General features: G+C 40.4%; 2 protein-coding genes across 2 annotated transcripts in view; one reads left to right on the forward strand and one right to left on the reverse strand.

Annotated features, from left to right (window-relative positions):
• Positions 1-12,409, reverse strand: part of TRRAP (transformation/transcription domain associated protein) — a 92,875-nt gene extending 80,466 nt beyond the window's left edge. The window contains exons 1-14 of the mRNA XM_035548873.2: positions 12,315-12,409; positions 11,774-11,849; positions 11,278-11,428; positions 10,875-10,924; positions 6,997-7,107; positions 6,380-6,484; positions 5,569-5,652; positions 4,772-4,828; positions 4,265-4,390; positions 3,856-3,933; positions 3,545-3,633; positions 2,523-2,619; positions 2,020-2,158; positions 711-789 (exon numbers count right to left, since the gene is read on the reverse strand). Coding sequence (XP_035404766.1) covers positions 711-789; positions 2,020-2,158; positions 2,523-2,619; positions 3,545-3,633; positions 3,856-3,933; positions 4,265-4,390; positions 4,772-4,828; positions 5,569-5,652; positions 6,380-6,484; positions 6,997-7,107; positions 10,875-10,924; positions 11,278-11,377 — 1,115 coding nt within the window. The 5' untranslated portion in view covers positions 11,378-11,428; positions 11,774-11,849; positions 12,315-12,409. The remainder of the gene's footprint in view (positions 1-710; positions 790-2,019; positions 2,159-2,522; positions 2,620-3,544; positions 3,634-3,855; positions 3,934-4,264; positions 4,391-4,771; positions 4,829-5,568; positions 5,653-6,379; positions 6,485-6,996; positions 7,108-10,874; positions 10,925-11,277; positions 11,429-11,773; positions 11,850-12,314) is intronic.
• Positions 12,410-12,491: 82 nt separating this feature from the next.
• Positions 12,492-23,664, forward strand: TMEM130 (transmembrane protein 130). Its single transcript, XM_035549038.2, has 8 exons — positions 12,492-13,028; positions 15,260-15,550; positions 17,325-17,493; positions 18,139-18,308; positions 18,925-19,009; positions 21,007-21,209; positions 22,273-22,385; positions 23,082-23,664. Exons 1-8 carry the CDS (start codon positions 12,956-12,958, stop codon positions 23,256-23,258), a joined length of 1,281 nt encoding a protein of 426 aa, XP_035404931.1. The 5' UTR covers positions 12,492-12,955; the 3' UTR covers positions 23,259-23,664.
• The last annotated feature ends 1,163 nt before the right edge of the window (positions 23,665-24,827 follow it).

Raw genomic sequence — 24,827 nt, forward strand, 5'->3', positions numbered from 1 at the left:
AGGGAATGTAGAATAATTCAGGGATTTGAGTGATAAGACAAGGGGCAGTAATAAGACAAGGGGCAGTAATAAGACAAGGGGCAGTAATAAGACAAGGGGCAGTAATAAGACAAGGGGCAGTAATAAGACAAGGGGCAGTAATAAGACAAGGGGCAGTAATAAGACAAGGGGCAGTAATAAGACAAGGGGCAGTAATAAGACAAGGGGCAGTAATAAGACAAGGGGCAGTAATAAGACAAGGGGCAGTAATAAGACAAGGGGCAGTAATAAGACAAGGGGCAGTAATAAGACAAGGGGCAGTAATAAGACAAGGGGCAGTAATAAGACAAGGGGCAGTAATAAGACAAGGGGCAATGGCTTTAAACTAATAGAGGAGAGATTCAGATAAGGTATTAGGAAAAAAAATCTTTATGAGGGTGGAACAGGTTCCCCCAAGAAGCTGTGGATGCCATCCCTGGAAGTGTTCAAGGCCAGGCTGGATGGGGCTTTGGGCAACCTGATCTAGTGGGAGGTGGCCCTGCCCATGTTAGGGGGGTGGAACTGGGTGGTCTTTAAGGTCCCTTCCAACCTAAACCATTCTGTGATTCCATGAAAATGAGTTATATAAACATTTCGAATTCTATACAGACATAGTACTAAGTATCAATTAATCTTGAAAGAAAACAGCCCTGGCGGGCACTCAGGAAGATATTCCAACCTTTTTGTCATACCTCAGTGTCTCTCGGGCAGTATATCCAGAGCCAATTAGTATAGATTCATCAAAGAGCTTGTCCATACATGGAATAAATTCTATAATATTAAAAAAAAAAGAAAAAGAAAATGAAGGCTATACATAATGATTAGCAAAAATAAAAAATCTAAATAAATTAGTTAAGCATTAATCCACTTATCCTCGATATTTAAACCAAAGTCAGAAAGTTTCACTATAAAATTTATCCCTGGAGCTTACAAGAGACAGCTTCATTTGCAAGCAAACTTTCGACTAGCCTCTGGTAACTCTACTGACTCCTTGAGTTAACTTTACAGTATGCAATCAAAGCAACGGCACTAATACAGTAAAAACAGTTACAGGTGGGAAAAAAAAAATGCTTCCATTAATTTCAACTTTACAGAATTTTTTAAACATAACTAACAAGTTATTGCCAAGGATGAGTTTGGACAACACTGTCCAATGCAACTCTGTTTTGTGGGGCATCTACCACATAAGCTCTATCCCAAATATGAGAAAGAATATATGCATCTTGGGATACAAGGAATAAAGGAGAGATAACAGTAACAAGTTCAAATGAAAAAGCAAGATCAAAGAAGCATTTTCTTTCTTTCTAAATACAGAACTCAAAAAGTTAATTAGGAAAGTCTACCCTAAAGGCAGATGATGGCAATGAAAGGAAGGGTTGATTGCTCCCACCTTCAAATAACACAAGCTAAAATTTATTAACAAATAAGCAAAAACTCAAAGAGAAAGAGGGGCACTCAGCAACCTTTATTCTTCAGATTTCCAAATGATATTCTAGATAAAAATTCAGCATTTTCTGAATGAAATTTGAAATGGCCTACAAATCACTGAGGTCCACTTAAATGAAAGAGATAACATGGTAGGCTGTCTTTGCTTTTACGAGAATGTTACGTTCTGCAAAAATACAGGGGGAAGAGAAAAGGAGAGCATCAGCATTGTTTGGGCCGCAGGGAAAGAGATCTGAAAGACTCAGAGTGGAAGGCACAAATAAGCAATGGGAATAAAGAAAGACTTTAGATGCAAAGACAATTCATTATTTTACAAGGCAACCACCACAGCACTCATGTCATGAAATTAATATTTCAGTTATAGCTGACCAGTAATACTGTGGAGGAAAGAGACGGATCAAAAAGTTGCTTGGCAGAGAGGGGGAAAGAAAAAGAAAAAAAGCGAAAAGGCAAAACAGTCCAAAACAAATAGTATGCAGTGTACCTCTTAAATACACAGAAATGATTGAAATCTTTCCAGTTTATAAATACATTATAAAAAAAAGTAACACGTACGGCTCCTCAAATCTGTTGTTAAAATGTGCTTAGCAGCAATCAGAAGCTCCTTCCGGAGGTGGGCTGTTTCTGCTGGACAATTGGAGAGTAACTGCAACATTCCTTTTACCATTTGCTGAGAGTATTTAGCCACTAATTCCTATTAAAAAAATGAGAATACAATTATTATGACATTCTACTTTAAAGCTCTGCTTTACATTTGCAAAACAGCATTCAATTAAAATTCACTGATTTCTCCTTAGGAAGATTACTGATAAAAATAAAACGCAGTAAATGCAGTAGCCATTCCGTAAGTGCTTGAGGGAGGTACCACAACATTTTCACTTTGCATTCACATAAGAATACTTCTGAAAGGAGAGCCAAGTAAAGCCCTGTGGTCCTACTTGCTACTCATTTGCTCTCCTCTCCAACTCCTGATGCACTGCAGCCATTCTAGTAGACTTTCCACCATATAGTAACCAGAGATCTGTTGCAATAAGAGTAATAACAAAAATACAGCCTACCTGGTAAATTCTTATGATGTAAGCCAAAAAAGACAATGTTTTAATTTGAGCAGCGATAAAATCAGCGTACAATTCCTTGTTATAAAGTTTATGTTGCCTGAAATGAAATTGAACAGTAGTTAACTATTCTTTTCCTCCTCTTTAATACCTTCATCCAGAAAATTCACAGAAGTATCAAATTACATCATCTTAAACAGAGGTTTCTGCCTCGTAAGGAAATAAATTCATCATGGGAGAGCCCAACCCTCTGCCATTCAAATTCCCAACATTTTATGCTCTAAGTAGAAAGGCACAGCCCTGAGGCAACAATGCAATTTTCAACTCCCTACAGAAAACCAAGCTAATACGTTGGCATCAAACAGTTGGCTCCCTTCCCCTAGCTGGGGCCATTTTTTCTCCAAGCAACATTCCCTCCCACAGACTTGTTTGTCTCTCGAGTTTCTCGAGTGGTTTTTTCAACCACTTATTCAGATCATCTGGGAAGATAGGGAAAGACAGAGGTATTACTCTTGCTGCACTTCTCAGCACCACTTGCTGCTCCTTAGAAACATCTGTCTATAAAGCAGGTAGAACAGCGGCCAGATACCTGCAATATCACAAAGCTTCACCCAAGCTAGGCTTGGAAGCACAAAACTGTATCACCAGTGGCTCCTAAAGATAAACAACTGCAAAGTCCTAGCTAACATGATCACCATTGCATACTATCTGTGGTAATACAGATTTCTGTCAGAAACTCTGTTAAAAAAACTCACTGTCAATTAAGAAATTGGGATCTACTGCACTACTGCATATATTTTTAGTGACATATGATGGAAATATTCAAATTTGCCAATTATTTCAACTTTAGAAGTGTTATCATAGGATAATTTTATGTCAAATAATCATAGTGCATTTGAACTAAGAAGTAGCTAAGACTAGAAGCAAAAAATAAAAGGTTTGAGACAAAAATATTTTGGGCAATCTTGAATGGCAGGTTAAGAAGTTCATTCCATATATCATCAAAATAATACTAAAATGCTTACCTGGCTTGAGCTGAAACTTGTATTATAATAGTGTTCATAATCAAGGGCACAAATTCAGCTACCACATTGTGAATGTTCAGTTTGTAGAGCTTTAAAAAAAAAGTATTAGAGAAATTTACAACTCACAATTGTGTTCAACATATTTGAGAGCTAATCAGAGAAAATGAAGAAATCTCAATAGATTATTATTACACCATATTTTAATCTTGAAAATAAGATAGTTATTTTTAATAATATGCCAGCCAGCAAAAGTTAGATGAACAATTCAGTAGTAAAAAGTATTTGTATGCAAAATACTGTACTATACTAACCTGATACATAAGAACAACAATAATAGGTAGCTCAGCCAAGACCTTTAGAGATAAAGATCCTCTGGGTATTATAGAATGCTGAAAAGAGAATACATGTTTTATGAACAATTTAATTATTAATTCAAAAAAGTGTTTTAAACATTTTTAAGGAATTGCTCATTTTAGTAACACTGTATTTAGAGATAATGTTTAAGGAGCACAAAGCCAGCCAGTATATACATTAAATAAAAATTCCTTTAATTATGGTCGCATAGCAAATACCTGAAGAGCTTCAATTAGCTTCTGCAAATAAACCTTGATAAGAGAAACAAACAAACTAAAATCAAGCCTATTGCATTTATCTGCCCTCACGACTTGGGGTATTGTGATACATACAATCTCATAGTTACAATACAGTTAGAATACTCACTGTTCTTGTTTCACTGTCTTCTCTCTCTGGGTTCACTTTCACCACAATTGTTGTGATCATGCCAACCATTTCAGGAGGAGGCACAGTGTTCTCTGGAATCACCTGAGGATTCTCAAAATACCGATTCTACAAGCAAACAAAAAGCAGAAGAAAATATAATAATGCTAGTTATAGTCAAAAGGCCATTCATCTCATTAGAGTTCTCATCAGAATTAGTATTTGGGTTTCTTTAAAGGGCTATACGTGCAGCCAACAGATGAATATTTTACTACATAAACATACCTCCGTTTTCTCACTCTATTAATACTGTGCTACAAATAGAAGGTTTTTCAGTTCAAAGTCTAAATTTCTCCATTTTATGAAGTATTTCTGTTAAACATTTTTCTTAAGACTACACTAACCGTATCACTAGACACAAAAGTAATTATGTTCATATCTTCAGAGGTAAAATTAAGACAAAAATTAGTTTAATGACTATAGCAAGGGCAATTTAGGAAATAAGCTCACCACTACTTTTGGAAGTTCCTTGTAAATCTGCTTCACAAAGTCCAAAAAATGATGGATCTAGGAAGGAAACATTTGGTTTACCATACAGACACAAATTCACATTTTTGAATCTCTGTATTAGCGGTACAAATACATAAAGTCTTTAGCCACTACTGGAGTGCACTTTTCACAATAGTAAAAGGGATTCTGAAAGTGTTCTCCAGGTGTTTATTCTGTTCCACCATTATTAATTTGAAATGCACTTGGAAAGAAACAGATTTAACTATCACTTCAACGTTGTTCCAGTACAGTATCAATAGGAATAACTGCTTTAAAACAACTAAGTCTTCCTATGAGAAAATGAAAGAGAGAAAGCAGCAGAAGAAAAACGCAAACTTTCAAATACTTCTCCACAAGTCACAGGAGCAACACAAGTATGGACAGAAAAGGAGAAAAAAGGCAATTTTCCTTTTCCAGGCTTTTCCTTTCACCATCTTTCACAAACTAAAAGGGAACCAATTCTCTTCACTTCTGAGGATATTTTATTCTTTTTGGAAGTTCTCCTAAGTCTAACCATATTGCCCATAAACACTTGAAGCAAAAAGAACTAAGCTTTAACAGTTTGCTTTTTTTCTCAGGGGTGCTAGAACTGTGCAATCATCTTCTAAGAATTACTTTAAGGTAATTTCTTTTTCCTAATATATGATTACAAGAGGTCAGCCAATATAAAATGACAGCAGAAATAAACAAACAAACCCATACATAATTCCAAAAAGAGCACAAGAGTAAGCTCTGTATCACTAAGATTTACAACTTACTTCTTGAGTGATTGCTGGTCTGAACTGTTTGTGCAATTCAATAATTATTCTTAGGCAAATCAATACATTTTCTTCATTCTCTGTCTGAAAAAAAATAGAATTTTTATTGAGTATACTGTTGCATTCTTCAACTACTCCAAGACAACTTCAAAACCCCGTAAAAGCATACTTAGCTGCACAACTTGTAAGTGCTCCATTGATATGAATTTACATGAGCAAGATGCCTTTCATCTGATATAGCTTTACCTTGCATCCTCTATGTATGGATATAAGTAAATTAAACTGATCCCTACCCGCCAAAAAAAAAAGTTTCAAGCACTCTATACCGTCAGACCTGATTACACGCCCCACAGACAGAAAAACGTGAATGGGGCTATTTATGCACAGAGACACCTCCATGTTATTTGTTGTGGGCTTCAAATGACAATGTTTTCAATTCCAAGCAAGAAGCAGAACAAAATCTCTAGAAAAAGGTACTTGAATTTATATAAGCTAAGCAAGAAAAGTGCTTCTGAATGAAATATTGTCTAAAGTGATAAAGAACAGTTCCCTGCATCAATAAGAGACAGGTAAGAATAAAACAGAAAAAAATAATAATGAGCATGAAGAAATCCTGTAGCTAGTAAGACATCACACTGGTGAAGCCTATATAGAGTGCCTTTCCACTCTTGCTGCAGAAGCACAGCCAACATACCTACTTAAAAACCTACACCCTGCAATTTTTGGAGATGAAGAAAGAGGAACAACTTTCTAGAAAACTGAAACAGTTTTAAAAGAATATACATATACACACACAAGTAAGAATAAATACCTCTAGAAATCTAAACATCACAGACAGTATATTTTTGGTATGAAGACGAAGGTGTTCATTTGTTGGTATTCTGTGAATTATTTCAAGCACTAACTTTCGGAGTTGCTGTAAAAAATAAGAAGGATAAAAGCCCTTTCGACTTTAATACTTCAGTGCGTTTAAAAAGAAAAAAGACATTTTACTTCACACAGACATACACTTACACACAAACACAATGCTTCCTATTATCCACGTATATGAGTAAGTCAAATTTAACAAATTTACCACTAAAAATGCAAGCTGCCAGACTTTAAGGAACTCATTTGTAAGTATTTAATGACAGATTCAATTATTGCCTTTCATTTCACAGTGAAGTCAGTAATTTGTAACAACAGTTTTTCAGTGAAAAAGCCAATTCTATCGCATTGGTTTTTTTCTTTGTTCTTAGAAGTCTGTTTGCAAAGTTTATGTAACTTACTCAGAAATTGGACTTTTTCAATTTCACTCCTAATGACAGATCTATTTTCAAAAATAAAGTGTATGCAGAAATCAGTTCATTATATTAATCAAGTACTTCACTGAACAAGTAGTCTACTGCACACATTGCAAAAAGCTAACAGATGCTCTGCAAAGTTTACCTGTGCTGGCTTCTCCTGCAGAAACTGAACTTCTCCATCCTGCAGAAAGGTGAGAAACCTGGGGATGATGTGTTCCAGGAATGTAGAATATTGAGGGGATGATGTCACATTCTAATCAAAAACAAAACAAAAACGGGAAGATGACAAAATGGGAATACTACATATTCACAGACTGTATCAAGTTACATTCAAAGCCACTAGTGAACATTATCTGTGACTTTTTAACAGATTTAGTGTTTAAGACTCTGCTGACCCGCTAGAGTTAGCACTATTACTGAAGTAAACAGAAGCAAACACAAATTAATCACTTCTCCAATCCCAACACCATACTGTGAGTTTCTCTATTTTAAGGCACCTCAATAGAAAAATAAAAAATGCATAATGTGCAGCTACTATAAATGAAATAAAACCAACAACCATGCTTATACAACAAGAAAGACTCACACGCACACTCACGTTTCATTACCCTAGGATTCCCAAGACTTCTCAGACACTGCCAAACCGAGATTTTACTTATTTCTGACAATGTGTACACACACACACCATCCAAACTAAGCATTACTTTCCATTGTGAAAATGATCTTACACTACTGTTTACTTGCTGGAAAGTCAGAAGAAATACTGGATGAACAAGCTTCCTCCATCTGCAATGCTGCCTTAAATCTAATTTGGACATCTTGAGGTTTATTTGCGAACTCATCTGCAGTTTACATATGTGCTGTAAGGCAACTCTCTGAAGTATCTAAGATACGGAAGCATACTGGTCTGTTTAATAAAGGTAGAGATAAGAACACAGCTTGCTTTTGAAAATCTGTACAGTTATTTCAGGGTTTTATTCACATCATTTTTTGTATAATATAAAAGCTTTTATAGGTTTCCATTATTATTCTCTGCTTACTGTAAGATTTCAAAACGTGCAATTGTAAATTGTGTTACACCAGGCGCTGTGCAAAGATAGTCTTGGGTTGTTTTTTTTTTTTCAACTGAAGGGTTTTCAAGAAAGCAGAAAGATATCCTAAGAATGGCACAAAAACATTTTAAACGCAAGACAGTATATTATCAATAGCAGATCAGCCCTTATCTTCTCTTTAACTCAAAGGTCTTCCCAAGAAAGTCTGGCTGCATCTTTTCCTCCTCCATTTACCCTATAGTTTCTCCAATTTTGACAGCTCCCTCCTACCCTCCCCAGCTTTATGCCATAAGAACATATCTACTTTGGAAGAACAAGAAATAATGCAAGTCTTGCCACATGCCAGGAAAGTGGTTCACAAACCGATTCAAAGAAAAGCATAAACCCACAAAAACAGCTTGTATTTCTGAAAACATCTTCCCAATATCTTCGTTGAACATCAGAAAGAAGAAAATTAGCAGCATTCTTGATACCTCTGAATTTCTGCTCTAAACCATACAAGAAACTTAGAAGTCTCACTATTCTAATCAAGTTCAGAATTCTACTGCTGGCACAAAACAGCAGCAGCAGCAATGGAGGCTGATTCTGAAAGTTTTCTTCCTCCAGAACAGACTGGAAAGACGGTGAATACACTCTTCTTTCCCAATTTGGGATCCAGAAGCTCTGTGAAGAAGTGGAGAAGTTCCCCTCAAACAAATCATTTCTGACAAACAAGGTTCAAAATTACCAAACGTTTCCATCCAGAAACTGGTTCAGAAGAGCAATATCCTCTGTTATCCCAGAGCAACACCCTTACAAATAGCCCAACAGCTGCCAGTGTCAAGCAGTTAACACTACGGTGAAGCACCTCAGTTTAAAATCTCACTTCAAGAAGTCCTCCCTACTCATCAATTCACATTCAGTTCTACCCCAGCTAGAGAGACATCCCGATTCATAACAGCCAATAGGACTTGAACGCTGTGACAAACAGCAAAGAGCTAAGAAGTGAAAAATAAAATCTGCTGAAATTTATAGCTATTGGAAGCTGAACTAGACAATAGAGAAGAGTTGACATGGAGACTATGGACATAGAAGGTTAAAGCAAACCATCTAACGTAACATGCAACAATAACATCCATACCCTTCAAATTTAAAAAACTGGGAGGAGAGGAAAAAAAAAAAAAAAAAAAAAACCAGTATCAGTGGTTCCTCCTGTACCCTTAAGTATTTTTCGATAAACAGAAGAGCTGTTCAGCCTGGAGAACAGAAGGCTTTGCGGAGACCTCACAGTGACTCTCCAACACCTAAAGGAGGCCTGCAGGAAAGCTGGGGAGGGACTGTCAGGGAGTGTAGTGACAGTACAAGGGGGAATGGCTTTAAACTAAAAAAAGGGGAGATTTAGATTTGACTTGAGGAAGAAATTCTTCACTCAGAAAGTGGCAAGGAACTGGAACAGGCTACCCAGAGAAGCTGTGGATACCCCATCCCTGGAGGCATTCAAGGCCAGGCTGGATGGGCTTTGGGCAACCTGATCTGGTGGGAGGTGTCCCTGCCCATAGCAGGGAGTTGGAACCAGATGGTCATTAACGTCCCTCCCAACCCAAACCATCCTTTGATTCCATGAACTGTACTTCACCATAAGTCAATTCACCATCTTTTTATATACGATCCCACTACAAAAATCAAGCAAGTTCCAAGAGAAGAAAGCTACTCTATTTTGAACATTATCAAAACAAGTATTGAACAAGTCCTTTCTTAATGAATACGAGAGCAAGGAGAATCAACTAAGCTTTCAGATTCTAAACACATCACTAAACTAAGCTGTTGAAAACTATTATTTTACCCAGGCATCTAATTAAGCCGACCTGCCACCTATGAAACAAACACATACGAAAATTCCACAAGGATATTTCTAGTCACTTTAGTCAGTGTTAAACTCTGCTCAAACTGTGTGCATACAGATGTAAAACTGTCACAGACATCTACTTATTCACTTACAAACACTAAGGATTAAGCCTTTTAATTTTATTTTTAGCTTTAATAATACAGTCACATTAGCTCTAATTGTATTCCACTACATTAACCTAAACAAAACAATTCATTGGACAGGAAATTCCATTGATAACTCATAAACAACTGAAATTTGCACAGCTTTGCACATCCAGCACGTGCATGACTTAACCTTACATAAAGCTTACTTAAAAAGATCTGAAGACATTACACAGCACTGGAATGGGTACTTCTGTGTTCTTACCGCAGACTAAGCAAGATCACATCAAATAAAGCAGGTAAGAACAGAGTATATTATAGAAATAGCTTTTTTTTTTTTTTAAACAGCAACATAACTAAAAACTTAGATAAAGGGAGAATTACAGTTATTCTAAGATCTTGCATTTATTTGTTCTACAAAACAAGTTCTCTATAACTTCAGAACAGGTAAGTAGTAGCTAAGTATTCAATGAAAGTATAATTTTACTACCACATGGTTGGTTTAACTTGTTTCTGGATTTTTTTTTCTGCTGCTCATCTGAACTTGATGGTCTATCACCAAGCAAAAGATGTCACTGGAGTCACCTCCACTCCAGATCTCGGACTCTGCATCTGATAAATCCCCCTTACTTCTTTACTATGGAATTATTCAGAGGAGTCACAGAGGACCCTCTGCTTCAGGATAAAATATATGTTCAAAATAAAAGAAAGAAAATTTCAAATACAAAGATTTCTGATCATACAACAAAACAGAAAAAAATATCACCTTTATTTAAATAGTTATTGAATAAAGATTAGAGAATAAAAGCTCTCTAAATTCATATGCTGTAGCTCTCCAATAACCTGGATAGTTACTAAATACATCTGTAACATATGCTACGTATAATATAAATCTTAAGTCTCAAGATACATGATCTTTTAACCATATAACATCAGAAATCGAAGTGACATACTGACAAGAAGCACTGACATTCTGGAAGGGTTTTTTGTTTTTAATTACCTCAAAATTTTCGCTGACTTCTTGCATCATTTTCAATTTGGTTTCATCAGCTGGAAATGGAAATTCAAGCAAAAAAAGTTAAGCATAAGCTAAATAATGAAATAAAACACCAGGTTTGTTGATGAAAGAAGCAGTCAGATCTTATCAGTTTAGCTATCACCACCAAATTATAAGGCACACAATTCTCACAAACACCCCTCTCATACACCTGTCCACACACACGACTCACTCTCTCTTTGGCTCAAGCAAATATTGCTCATCATTTTGCTTCTTCAAAAATTAAAGTTTTAACAAAACTTAAACGGAATTCAGCACACTTTTATCAATTGCGTAAACAATGTCGTGATGCTTATGAAACAAACTACCAAAGAACTGTATCTTACAATACAAAAAAATATCTTACGTGTATTGACATCTGTGAGAGCAGCCACAAACTGAAGGTATTTTTTCATCAAAGTGGTTTGGTCCACCACTGTAGGCCCTTGTGCTGAAACAAATGCCATCTTGGAGGAGGAGGGAGCAGCTTCCAGCACATAAAATCAAGATCAACAAACCTACAAATACACGTATTTGTTAGTTTATATACCTGTTTAATAGCAGCTATTGTATTACCTAAACCCCTTCTTTTGATGCATCGAAGTGGACGCATCTTTTTCCAAAAGACATAGCGGACATCTCTTCATGTTCATAAACACAATGCCCACCATTTACATCACTCGAGATCACAGGAAGGTACTTTTGAAGAGCCAAGGTTACTTGGTTCTTGGCATCTGCTGAAACGTCAATGCATTTTGCTGCCCCCAAGAGCAGCAGCAGACCCCTGGGTGCTCCCAGCACACCTGTCACCTCGCCTCCTGACCCAGCCACATCCCAAACCTGCAGCCACCCTTGGGACGCACCTCAGCAGGACTCACTTCCAGAGGCGCCAAAAGTCGCCCCGCCATCTCCAGCTGCCTTTCTCGCTGGGGAGGGAACCTGAAAGCAAATTTCACTTGAGAGGCCGGACACCCCGCTGCCCACCTCAGCACCCCCGGCACCTCCCCTACCCACCCCACGGCAGCCGAGCCCCCTCCGCAGCACCTCAGAGCACCCCCATCCCCTCCACCCCCGCCGGAGCCCCCCCTCCACCTTCCGCACCTCAGGGCCGGCCGCCCCATCCCCACCACGGGCACCCCACGAAGAGGGATGCCCGCAAGTCCGCATCCCCCCGGCCGCATCCCCCCGGCCCCAAACCCTCACGGCTCCCACCCGAGGCCTCCGCGCGCGGTGCTGCCAGGGATCCGGCCCCTTCCTCCTCCTCCTCCTCCTCCTCCTCCCCGCGCCGCTCGGGGCCCGCCCCACCGCCCGTGCCGCTCCGGGGCTCGCCTCCCACCGCTCCCCTCCAACCCCCCGCCGGCCCCAGGGCCCCGCCGCGGCCGTGCCACCCCGAGCGCTCCTCACCCCGGCCCCGGCCGCCTCCTTTGTTGCTGCCGGAGGCCGGCGGCAGAGCACGGGCGCAGCGGAAGCTCGGGGCCCAGTTCCGGCCGCCTCCTCCCGCTGCCCGCCTCCCTCACAGCCTCCCCCGGCCTGGGGCGGAGCGGGGAGGCCCGGCCTCCGGGCCCGACCCCCCAGCCTGAGGGGGGGGACATGTCGCTGCCCCTCGGCCCTCAGGGCGAGGAGCTGTCCCCCTGAGGAGGCTCTGGGGGTGAAGCAGCCCAGGGGAAGCAGAGTAACATCAAAAAATTTGAGCCAGGTGTCAGAGCTCCGGAGGCTCTTCTGGCTCTCTCCTGCGGCTCTGAGGAGCGATTTACCGTTAATTATTAATTAATCCACTGTCAGCCCCTAAGTTAAACACACGCTCTTCCCCCTTTCCAGCCCACCTCCTCCACAGACGGGGGGCGTTTGTGCCTCCCACCCCTGCTTGTTAACATCCCGCCCGTCACGGCCCCGCCGCAGGAACTGCCCCCGGGGGAGGCTGCGGGGGGAGCGGACAGACGGACAGACACACAGGCAGGCGGAGGCGTCGCAGTACCGCCGGCAGCCTCGGGGGCAGCGCCTCAGCCCCACAGCGCGGCGAGCCTCTAGCCACCTCCACCCCGAGCATGCTGCGGGTGAGCGGCCCCATCCTGCTGGTGCTGGGGGTGGCGGTGCTGGGCCGTGCCGTCCCGGCGGCAGGTAAGGGGTCGCCGCTACCGAGAGGAACCGGGAGGGGTTTGGGGGCGTGAGGCTGTGGGGACGGTGGCAGCGACCGGCAGGGGATGGCGCCTCCTCAGGAGCTGCCGCCCTGGTGCTTGTGGAGAGGCTGGGGCCGCCCGGGCTGAGGGCGGCTGAGGGGTGCGCTGCCCGAGCTAAAAGCTCTGAAATTATTTCTGTTCCCTGCGCTGGCAGTCGAGCAGCCTCTGGATCTCACCCGGGCAGCCTCCTGACAGGGAGGGGGAAAGGTAGAAGGAAGCCCAGCAGAGGACGAGGTGATGCCGTGCTCTGCTGGTGGCTCGCTGGGTGACCTTGGGTTAGCCGCTTAATCTCCAGCTGCTGCAATCACTGGGCTTCAAGGTGGCCCAAGCACCGTGATAACAACCTCCAAGGAGAAGTGCCAGATAAGCATGAGGCAGCTGACTTTTTTTTTTTTTTCCCCCAAGTATTGCTGAAATGAAGTGGAAGGTAGCCTGAATCTTCTAGAGACCTGAAATGTCTCAGCACCGGCTTTCATCAAATCACACATGTTTCTCTATGAACTCAAAAAAACCTGAACTCAGGGCAGTTCCTTGTGTTGTGAAATGGGAGCAGAGGACTTCTTGTTTGGACACTAATGTGAAAATTACTTTCCACAGTTCTTTTCCAGATTTGTCCAGCACCTGTGATCTGTGGAATAAAATGGGGATGCTACTAGGATGCTTTGGGTTTCTTTTCATACCACCCCAACCCAACTGGTGCAGGAAAGGCAGTGCAGGGGTTAGCTGACCTCAGTGCTCCCCCCTGCCTAAAAAGAAGAAAAAACAAACAAAAAAGCAGTACAAGCAATGGGTGAATAAATGCAACTAATGAAGCTCGAAGATCCAGTCCCCTGTGAGCAATCTGGTAGCTGCTGAAGGTGAGGGGCAGGAACCCCAGCCCCAAAGCTGCACTGCTCTGCCCAGCATTGCCCCCTCGCTCACCACAAGAGAGGCAGGCAGAGCAGGGGCAAAGGGTGGGAACAGGGGCAAACCACCGCATCCTGTCCCCAGCTCAGCCCTAACTCACAGCTTGCAGTGTTTTATTTTGCTTTAACACATGCAGGTCATTTAATCTTGTTGCACTGCTACTTTTTAACCCACAGAAGTACAAAAATGCTTTCCCAGTGCTGAAACCTGGAGATAGGTATGAAAACTGAATGTATCTACATATTTCCACAATACCGAAGTTCACCTGCCTCTGCCCCCTGAAGTAGCTGTAAGAGCTGAAGTAGCTTGTGTAATGCAGCAGGGAAGGTGAGGGTGAGCGATCCAGAGCAGCAGGGTGGGTCAGTGTCACACGTCCTGTGCCTTGCTGCTTCCAGTCTGGGAAATCGAGAAGTGAGAAAATTTGTTTTTTAGCACTTACAGCTTTCAATACTGAAGTTTTGTTTACATTGGGATTTTTGGCCCTTTCCTAGATGGGGAAATCAGTGGTAGATCATAGAGAAGCAACTGGTCCTGAGGTTTTTCCATTAGTTAGGAGTAAGGTGGGGGGAGACCTGTGGGTCAATACAGCAGGCAGAAGGAAACTGGGAGATGAAATCTTATCTGGGTTTGAAAGTTCATGTTTTTCAAAGTTTTGCTGAGTGAGAGATTTCTTAAGGCTAGCTGGTAACTTTAGTTTTCCGTAGCCACAGAGGACTCTTCTATGTCCTCACCTTTGACTTCCTTACTCTGCTCCTCACTAACATTGCAGAAATCAAAAAGATGTGAAAGGGATATTATTGAAAAGTTCTGCTTTCACCTTCACTTGCATTTGTGCTTGTAACAAGGTGAGTTGTGTTTAATTAGAAATTAATTGGAACAACAAAGATTAGAGCTGAGCCTGACCTTCTTTCAATAACTGGAAGTTCAGTGACTGCGTTGTTCGATCATTACTGCACCTTCAGACAGAGCCCAGCTCTGCCCATAAAAAAACTCATCAAAGTTTTGGTGATCTAATCCAAGGCTCCTTTCTGTTACTGACACTTCTAGGACCCATTCTAACAGTTTGTTTAACGTTTGAATGTATATATATGTCCAACTGTTTCTGTTCCAGGCTGTTGAATGGCAAAAAAAAAAAAAAAAGATGGTGAAGTCTTAGCTTAGTGCTGTTGTAAGTCACGCACCTACTGCTGGCTAATTAAAATGTGTACTGCATGTTATTTATTTATTTACAAGTTTTGTTTTGTTTTTCCCTCCTCCTTTCCACAGAGGAGTATGGTCTGGAAATAACCAACAATGGTCCCATCACAACGGGAGCTCAAGCCACTGTTCACGCCACTCTAAAGATTAAGAACAACAGCCTTGCATCAGACTCATATCACTTTAACTGGATTTATGCTCCTCTGATTCTGATAGAGAAATCTGAGCGGCAGTTGAACTCTGTGATTAATGTGACTGGTGAATTTCCTGGGACTTTTCCTGTGTCTGTCTGGGTCACTCACAGAAACTGTTGGTTATGTCGGCCAGTTGCTAGAAATGTCACTGTGCTTCAGATCACAGGTAAAATAGCTTAACAACTTCCACATCTTCAGGGATTCAGTACACATCAGCATTGCTGCTGCCTTTGCTAGCATCAAAAAAAGCAAAGCCAGACGTAAATGTGGCTTCTTCGAACAGCGTTTGATTTGTGTGGCCCTTTACTGAAAGGTGGTTTTGAACAGGCTCTGTAGTGACTGGGCCTTGCTGTTGTCTACCTACATCCAGGCAGCAAGTGTGATCCTGCCTGTGTTTTCCTGCTTCTAATATGTAAGGAAACCAAGCTAGAAACCAGATGCTTCAGTAGCTGCAGTTCACACATCAGCGTTGTTCACTGATGTCCAGGCTTCCAAAACAAAACTTCCTATATTTTCTTTCAACGTTCCAACTCAATCATATTGAAATTGGATGTGAAGCCATGGCTGCATTTCCAAATATCGCAATGTGCAATTTCAGCATATTGGGAATATTCATAACCGTAAAACACAGATTTCTTTTTTAGTTTTGTGTGGTTTTGACAAATCAACCAATGGTGCAGCACAGTTAGCCTAATCTCTGATGCAGGGATTGACGTGAAGTATCACCTGAATGCTTCCTACCACCCCCTTGATTCAGGGACTAGCAACCATGTCCCTTCAACCACATGTCTTACTGCTCTATTTAGACCCTCCAAAATAGACCCAGCTGCGAGCTGAAGGACGTGTGAGGACAAAAGAGCTAACCATAGGGCACAGCTGAAGTTTTGGGGAATAGCTATTGAGATTTTCCTTTGAGAAACACCAAGCTTAATGGATAAGCCTTTTTAAAAGGATACATGGCATCTTTTCTTGCTTCAGAATTGCTGTCTTGCTGAACATTTACTTATTCCTTTCCCTCTTTACACTTATATTCTCATGTCTCAAGCAAACGGGATAGAAGCTTTCTATAGCTATGGAAGGTAAGACCCCATTTTACCTTTCTGCCTTCCCTGAACAAAAGCACCCGCAAATGCCCAAGGAGGTTGCCAATAACTAATACAAATTACAACTCCAGTGAGTTCTGCATTATCAGCCCTATTCTTATTCGCACATCAACTGGAGAACAGTTAACCATTTTAATTAATTTTTAACAGGGTAAGAGTCTGTTACTAGTAATTAATATCCCATTAACTTTTATAATGATCTGATTAAGTATATCATCAGTATACCTCTTTATTCATAGGTTAGAAAGAGTTTGGTTTTGTTTTTTAATCAACTTTTGCTAGTCCTTGGAAACAAACACAGTCATAGGATATCTGGCAGACATGAAAATCTAAATTTTATCCTTTCTATATTCACAATGTGTAGCGGATCTGTTGTTCATAGTAATAAAAATTTAATTCCTGGGGAAGTAACTAAAACTTTAAGAACAAACAAAACCAATAAAGGATACACACACACAAAACGAACATGAAGGAAGTGCATACACAAAACAGTTTGATTCTGAATCCCTTTTTCTAAACACTTGACGTTAATCCCAGTTCTTTTAAAATCAATAGTAAACATTGTTATTGATCTCAATCAGTCCAGGATTCTTCCTCTCAGTCCTACGAGAAGCTTCACATTGACCCTTTGTATAACCTTGAGTAAGTCAATTAATCTCCCAGCATCGCTAACACATGTAACGAGACTGAATAACACATTCAAAATACACTTACTTGTCTGGACTGGGGCACAGAAAACCTATGCGATGTATTTCAAATACCATTTTAACACTCACATAGAGCACACTATGAAAATTATATACACTGTCATTCTTTCTCTACGTTATTTTTCTGCAGAATTTATCACAGGGAATCTTACCATCGCGCAGATAGAAGACAGTAGATTTATCAGGCACGGTTCTAGCTCCTCCACGGGTGCTGTGACCCGGATTTCTTTCTGTCTTCATGACCCAAGTGACTACTTCAAGTCAGCATCATTTGTCTACAACTGGGATTTTGGAGATGGGTAGGTGTGGTTACTTTGCTTGCTTTAATGACTATTCAAGATGCCTCTGATTCAGCTGCTCATCTAGAAAGAAATTCTGATTAAATCATAGGACAAAGCATGCGTCTTTAGCCATTGGTACACCCTTAAGCCACTTTGCAGTAGGGAGGAAGAAGGATGTTCAGTTATTTTCTTCCTTTTGAGTACAAATGTATGTCCAATGCAAATGAGTATGCAAACAGAAATGTAAGATTTAGTTTTTGAATACTACATTTTTTTCTTTCTTCCTTTCTTTATTATTTTTTAAAATCTTTATGTTTTCCTCTTAGTGTTTCAGTTAGCCTATAGTCCACCTGTTATAAAGGTAGCTTTCATCTTTCACTATTTGTATTCCATTCTGTGAATTCCTTTAGCGCTATCTTTAATTTAATTGATTAAAAGTGTGTAAATACACTGTGGGTCTGATACTGATGTGATTTTATCGGTTTTACACCAATGTAACGCTGCAGGTGTTAATCCTCATAAAGGAGAATTAGAATCACAGCTGAATGTAGCACTGGCTATTAAAATAATTTAACACTTACCACATTTAAACTTTAAATCAGAAATGTGCAAGTACTTGATAAAAACCAATTTTGATTCTATATCTTTTCACACTGCATGCAGAGTTTATCAGATTACCAAGGAACCCTTTGTCTACTGCAACTACTCCACCATGGGGAATCGCACAGTATATCTGAAAGTCATAGCTGAATGGGAGCAAATTGGAAGCATCATACATGAAAAAGAAACCATGCAGAAAACTGGTGATTTTACCACTGCTCTGGAGCTGTTAGGTAACAATAAAGCATTTTATTCAGAACGGGATTTACTGTATATATAATGATACAATCTAGGTGGTGGGTTTGTAATGCGATACAACTTGGGTGTTGTTTTTCAGTGTGAAGAGTTTTCATTGCGAAATAGACTTTGTGCTGTTCTAGTTCACAAAAAATATAAAATCTGTTTCTTTTTAATTTATCAAGTTTCACTGTCTTCTGTTAATGTCTTACATACAGTTAGAACATAAAATAATTTGTTTATAGTAATTTATGGAGGATTTGTTTAATTTATGCTGACTATCCCTAAAAAATAAAATTAGCTAAAACGAGCATTAGGAAAGTTTCTTTGATTTGATCAGCTTCCGGAGTAAATGAACTAATATTAAAAAAAATTAAAGGATTAATGAAGTAGTTGATTATAGCCTAAAAAAAAAAATAAATCACAAAACATTCAGAAAACTTACAACAACTCTACTGACAGGTTTCTTTTTTGGGTGTGATGGAGGTATTATTATTTGTGTGCATGATGCAGCTAAAATCTGCATAGTCTATGAAAGCAAACCACCCATGGAAATCCAGTGAATTTCAAGTTTACATGTCAAGTGTGATGTGCTTTCTTCCTTCCTCTCAGATGCTGTTAAAAGCATTAATGTAGTGGGCTCCAGAGAGACTCATGTAATGGAAAACTTGAGTTTATCTCTTCATATCAATGGCACGTAAGTAACAAACACTTCTTTCCCCAGAACACATTATCTAAGTTTTTTTTTCCTCTGCTGTTTCCTTAAAAGTCAGTTGCACCCCACAGAACTATTTAAAAAAAAAAAGTTTCCTTTGAAGAAAATACTGTTGAATATTGCTTTTCCTTGACTTAAAGTACTGTGAACTCTAAGAGCCTGACAGAGCCCCCAGCTTTACAGAGAAGTAGAATGTTAAAATGTACACCTCCTCAGCAAATCCTCATAGGTAAATGAGGATCTTTACATCGTTGTAAACAGAATGTTAAAAGAGAATGAGACAGAGAAAGCTAGTGGAAAAAAATGACATTTTAAAATTCCCTTTTGAATTTTTCTCCTTGACCAATTTCCCCATCGCTAAATTAAACTGTATTCAGAGTCCTGTTGAATAACAGCAGTTTTTGGCATGTGGGAGTGATGGGTTTGGGGAATAAGTTTGGCAAAGTAAAGGTTGCCACAAGATGAATGAGACAGAGAGGCTCAAAGCAGCGAGGGAAGTTTTTTTAAAAAACAAACAAAAAACAACAAAACTTTTCCTGTATAAGGAAAAGAGAAATGTCACTGTGTGAATGTGATGCAGTGGGAAAAAGCCAACTTGGGGAACTAATTATTTACTTCTGTAGGAAGGCAGGAGAGCCTTGAGCACCCTGATTCTAGCACGAGCTCTCTCAAGCTGCAATATTTAGAACGTGAGGGAGTTTTTCATATAGCAGAAGCATTTCAAATACCATTGAAGCACTCAGGAAAGCTCCTTCAGCATAAAAAAAAAATATAAACACGATTGCAGAAGTCACTTATTCTCCAGAACAGTGACCCTTATTTGTTCTGCTTTAGGGAGCTTTTTGCCCTAATAGTGGATTTTCAAAAACAAATCCAAAAAGAGCAGGGCTGTTAGGAGGGACGTAGGACAGAGGGAGCAGCACCCAGTGCAGTCATTTGTCAAAGACACAAATAGTACTGATACACAAAGCAGCACAGTTTGCATTCAGAAAGTGAACTGCACATTGACGGTACTGGAAACTGGAGATGGCATACAAGTAAATATGAACAACTAAAAATTATTACAGGCAAACCTGAGATCCCTAAAAGTGGGCTTGGCTCTAGGATGGGCAATGCTTGCCAGACCTAACCTCTAGTGGTGGGGTGACTGCTGTGATAGGAGTTGGTGACAGAAAACCAGTAACAAAGGTTTGAGAGACGTGATCAGAAACAAAGCTAGAAAATGAGCTAAACACAGAAACATGCTGCTTTCTTTAGCAGAGAATATCCTGAGCAGATAAGGAACAAAATGCTAATGGGGTAAAGAAAAGCTCTGTCTGTTGTCAGAATCAAAGTCCATAGTGTGTAAGGAGAGTCCAGGCAGAATCAGTTGGAGCAAGGATCTGAAAATGTAAATAAATGGCATCAGCTAGACACAATGAGAAGACATAAACCCATAAAGTGCACCTAGATCATTTGACAGCAACTAAAAAGCTCTTTGTTATTGTAAGGGAATAACGTAGTCCTTGTAATTTATTTAACTTTCCTAACTGTTAGTCTGTTGTACTCAGCTTACGCTTTTTTGTTTTGTTTTGTTAAATCAGAAGTCTTGGGTGTACTTCAGTAGCACAAACTGTGATCTCCATTGTGAAAAGAACAAAGAAAACCAACCTATACTCCCTTGGAAGGGGAGGGGGGGAGGAAGATTGCTTTTGTCTCTGTTAGAGCAGGACAGTGGGTTTTTCTACACAGTGGCCTGCCTATGACCCACACAGGTATCTAGCTCTCAGCTGAAAGGCTTGTTGTTTGTAGAAGCATCACAAAGACCTTTTTCAATTGACAAATGCTATGAACATAGCGATTGTGTTGTTAATTACTTCTCTATTTGTAGTTAGTGTAACAACTTTGAAAATAATTTAGTTAATCTATTTTATCCAAGTGATTCATCAGCTCCTAACTGGAAATTTTGCAGCTTTTAATTTCTTTTTATGTCATTTCAGCCCACCGCTGTCATTATGCTGGCTTATAAAGTCCGAGTGCATTCCACTGGAAGGTGAAAAATGCCATCTGGTGGTGATTAATGGCTCCTGCTACAATCTCAGCCATACCTTCAGCGATGCCGGGCAGTACTGCCTCAGTGTCCGAGTGGAGAATGGCGTGACGATGCTGCAGACCTACCATGAAATAAAAGTGTGGCCAACAGGTGAGCTGCAGCCAATCTGAGCAGCACAGAGATTCCCAATTGTCTGGGAATCTGACAGTCTCTTACACATCAGGGATTAACTGGCCTGCAGATGAGGTTTCTGGAAACTAGTATGGATCCCCCAAAACATTGGAAACATGAAGAGAAAGGAAACCCTATAATGTGCCTGCTGTATTTGCTCTGAGCTTCTTGTATCCTGCTGAACCCTTAGTCACAAGAGCGTCGTGAAGTTAACGAGTTCCCTGGGAAGACTGACTGACTTAAATTACATATTTTTCAGTTTAAATGGTCTCTTGCTCTTGTAGTTAGGATAACTGGGAAAACATTGTCTGTACCACTGCTTTAATTAAGCAGTCTCAATTCTTCTTTTAGTATTTTTTTTTTTCGTTGTTAAGGGTAGATTTTTCTACATCTCCTTTTCATTACATGTTTCTGTTCCCCCAGCCAGAAGTCCCTGCTGGCTCCCCCATGCCTGTTTGCACCCCTCTCGGGTCCGTGAGTCAGCTGAGAAAGTGGTTAGGTAGCCAAATAAAGAGTACCTGACCAGGTGACACCTGGACTGTGATAACGAACAGTTATACCATCCCACTGTGGGCCAGCACTTCTGTACGTACAGGGCAGCTAACATCAGAAGGCACTGGTGTGCATTCAGGGCTAGGAGGCAAAAATCCTCTTTGCTGGAGGCTGCCAGCTGCTGTGAAAACAATGCTGATCAAGGTTTCTTCCCATCCACTTGGGGTATCGCAGAGGTTCAGACACCCTTGACAGTTAGGGCTAACATATCTAGCTCAGGTATTTGTTTTTTTTAGGCTGTTTAAACAAAAAGAAAGCAGGGAAAAATAAAAAGAATGACCCTTACAATCCTGTATTCCTACTTCTGTGACTTCAGAAAGACCTGTAGTGAGCTGGGCTGAAAAATCTGTTCCTGCATCTGTTCTGATGCACCCGTGGCCTTTGTTCTAAGAACATGAAAAGTTCTTCTAAAACATCTTTTTCTTCTCACTGTTACCTCTTCTCAGTGTATTATATCACTCCAGGAATGTCCCCTTGCGCTCTTTCCCAGGGATCCAGCCAGCTTTCTTTGTCCTGCTCTGCGTCGCTCTGGTTTCGGTGATGGTAGGACTGGTGCTGTACACGACCTTTCGAAGTAACACACAACAGAAAGACCTCGTGGAGGTACTCGGTTACTCTTACTTTGAGCTGAGATAGTAACTAGATACCTCTCAGCCATGCCCCTTCTTTCATCCCCAAGCAAACGGAGCGGGGAGGGAGCATTTCCCTGGTATCTGTCTGACTTGGCAAACATTTTAAGCAACAGGCATGCTTCTACCTTGGGGAGAAATAAAAACATAATACAAGCTACCAGGGCTGTTTTGGGTAGTTAATGATCCCAAGTACTTGCTTGCACTGAAGTATGCCTTCCAGAGGATCTATCAAGCGGTTACATGGAAGAAAGCAGAGAGGGGGTAACAAGAAAGGTTGGGTATATTTCCTTAAAGTGGCACTAAATGGGGACATAACATTAGTATGTGACCTTCACCTCCCCAGTGCCCTTCCATCTCCCTGGTATAGCTTGTTACATTATCATATTTATAATAAACATGAGCTCCTAAATTAAAGATAGCTTTCCTGGCCTTTTGGAAAATACTTAATACATTTTACATTATGCGACAGTATGCATGATACACCTCTAGGGGGACTGCTGTGAGCCACGTGTCCAGCTGGTATAAGTCAGAAATCTGTTTAAAGTTGGTTGATAAATGAAACTGGTTGAGGACCAGGTACTATTTCTGGTCCAAAGTATTCTTGCTGGTCTCAGTTGAGCAGGTAAGACTGGAATTAAAAGTGATCTCTTCAATGTTCCTTTTCCAGGTAGCTGACTTTGACTTTTCTCCACTGTCTGATAAAAACCTGCCTTCTCATTCGGAGCCAGGCTGTGGCCAAATATGTTGCAGATCATGTTTTCTTCAGTCATCTCAAGAAACTGCCAGGGAGAGTCATGAACTTCTACTTTCTTTTTACAAGCCAGTCAAAATGTACACAGTGTGAAGAACACAATTGCACTTTGGTTATACTAACTCCAAGTTTAACTTTCTCACTTATGGTGAGTTACAAGCCCAGTGCTGCATGAATGATTTATTTTTGCCAATGCGATGAGGTTAACCACTTTGCTAAGTCCAGCACTTGAGTGTTTCATTGTGTGATCCAAAAAAGAGCCTGAAACACAGTAAAAATAGCTTTGTATTTTTAAATTATACGGGTGTATACATTTACAGCTGTAAAAGCATTTTATTCTTATGAAAAATTATTTTATGTGCAGGTTTGCTAAACTCACTACCTCTTATAATTTCTCTGTTCCTTTTGCTGTCTATTTCAAAGAAGAAAATGTTTAAAACAAACATACCTCTCTTTCTTATGCCATAAAAATATTACTGGAAACGCAAGTTATCCAAAAGGCTGCTGAATATACATTTGTTCTAAAAGAGAACTGACTCATCCAGGTTGGGAAAGGGTTTAGCCTAGGTGCTTCCAATGAAGCAGGCTCTCTAATTATGTTGTGTTTTTTCCTCCATCTTAAAGGAGTCCTTTTTTAAGTTAACGAGATGCTGTGGGACTGCAGTGGCTGCTGACCTGCTCATAGAGAGCTAGCTGCTCACAGGGCTCCTGGGGGATGGCAGCACCTGCTGTGAAAGCTTTCCCATCTCCAACACGTCCATGCAGTAGTGCACCACTCCAATCTGTTTAAGTAGTGTTATTTTCAGAACATTCATTCTTCTTTTCTTCCTTACGTTACTATCCAGCTAGTCACCAAAGCTCCACTTTAAAAAATGCAATAACCAGTAGCTCAAAGCTGCTCAGCAAAACAAAGTCAATTTATAGTCAACGTTCAAGGCTGTATAAACTTCTTGCTTGATAAAGACTATCTTCCATGATCAGCTTCCTCCTCAGCCAGCTTTTGCCTCCTGCTATGAAGTATTTCAGAGTACCCCGGAGGCTTTCACGCAGAACTGCATTTGGGGCCATTTCTTTTCTTAAACAGGACACTTACATTTTCCCCACCTCTGAGTTAAAGCCTATGGGTATTGTGGTCTTGGGGTTTTTCACGTATGTCATAATTTCTCAGGTGCACTGAATGGGAGGGGATTTACCATTAGATTTCAGGGTTCTTATTTCACACATCCAACTTCTACATTTCCTTAGAGAAAGCCAGAGTCTCAGTTTGTCTGTGAATAGAATTATATAACCTCTGAAGGGCTTTACTAATTAATACATGCAAAATGGTTTAAGATTATCTAAAATAAGTGATCCAGTAAATCCAAGATTTTGTCAAAAAAAAGTTCTTTCCAGGGCAGAGCTCATTTTGGCTTTGGTTTTATAAGAGAAGATGTATTTATAAGTGAACTTGTCGATTAGGAGTGGTGTCCTTTGTGTTCCTTCTCAGTGCCCCAGTGTCAAGCTCTTATCTTCAGTCATATTCAGTCACTGTTAAGAATGTGCCTCTCCTTAGGCTAGCAAAGAAGCTATTGTTCTCAGAAGCTTCAGTTTTACTGCTTATTCCTGAGATACCAGCCACCTGAGCCACTGCCAAAGGTATGTGACTTGTTCCGGGACATCAGT

This window comes from Cygnus atratus, chromosome 15 (assembly GCF_013377495.2).
Source record: "Cygnus atratus isolate AKBS03 ecotype Queensland, Australia chromosome 15, CAtr_DNAZoo_HiC_assembly, whole genome shotgun sequence".
NCBI lineage: Eukaryota > Metazoa > Chordata > Aves > Anseriformes > Anatidae > Cygnus > Cygnus atratus.

Bases quoted from the DNA above. Each gene is read 5' to 3' on its own strand.
- TMEM130 (XM_035549038.2), top strand. From the start codon at position 12,956: ATGCTGCGGGTGAGCGGCCCCATCCTGCTGGTGCTGGGGGTGGCGGTG. The intron at 13,029-15,259 runs GTAAGGGGTCGC...TCCTTTCCACAG, and splicing joins CCGTGCCGTCCCGGCGGCAG to AGGAGTATGGTCTGGAAATA. The intron at 21,210-22,272 runs GTGAGCTGCAGC...GCTCTTTCCCAG, and splicing joins AATAAAAGTGTGGCCAACAG to GGATCCAGCCAGCTTTCTTT.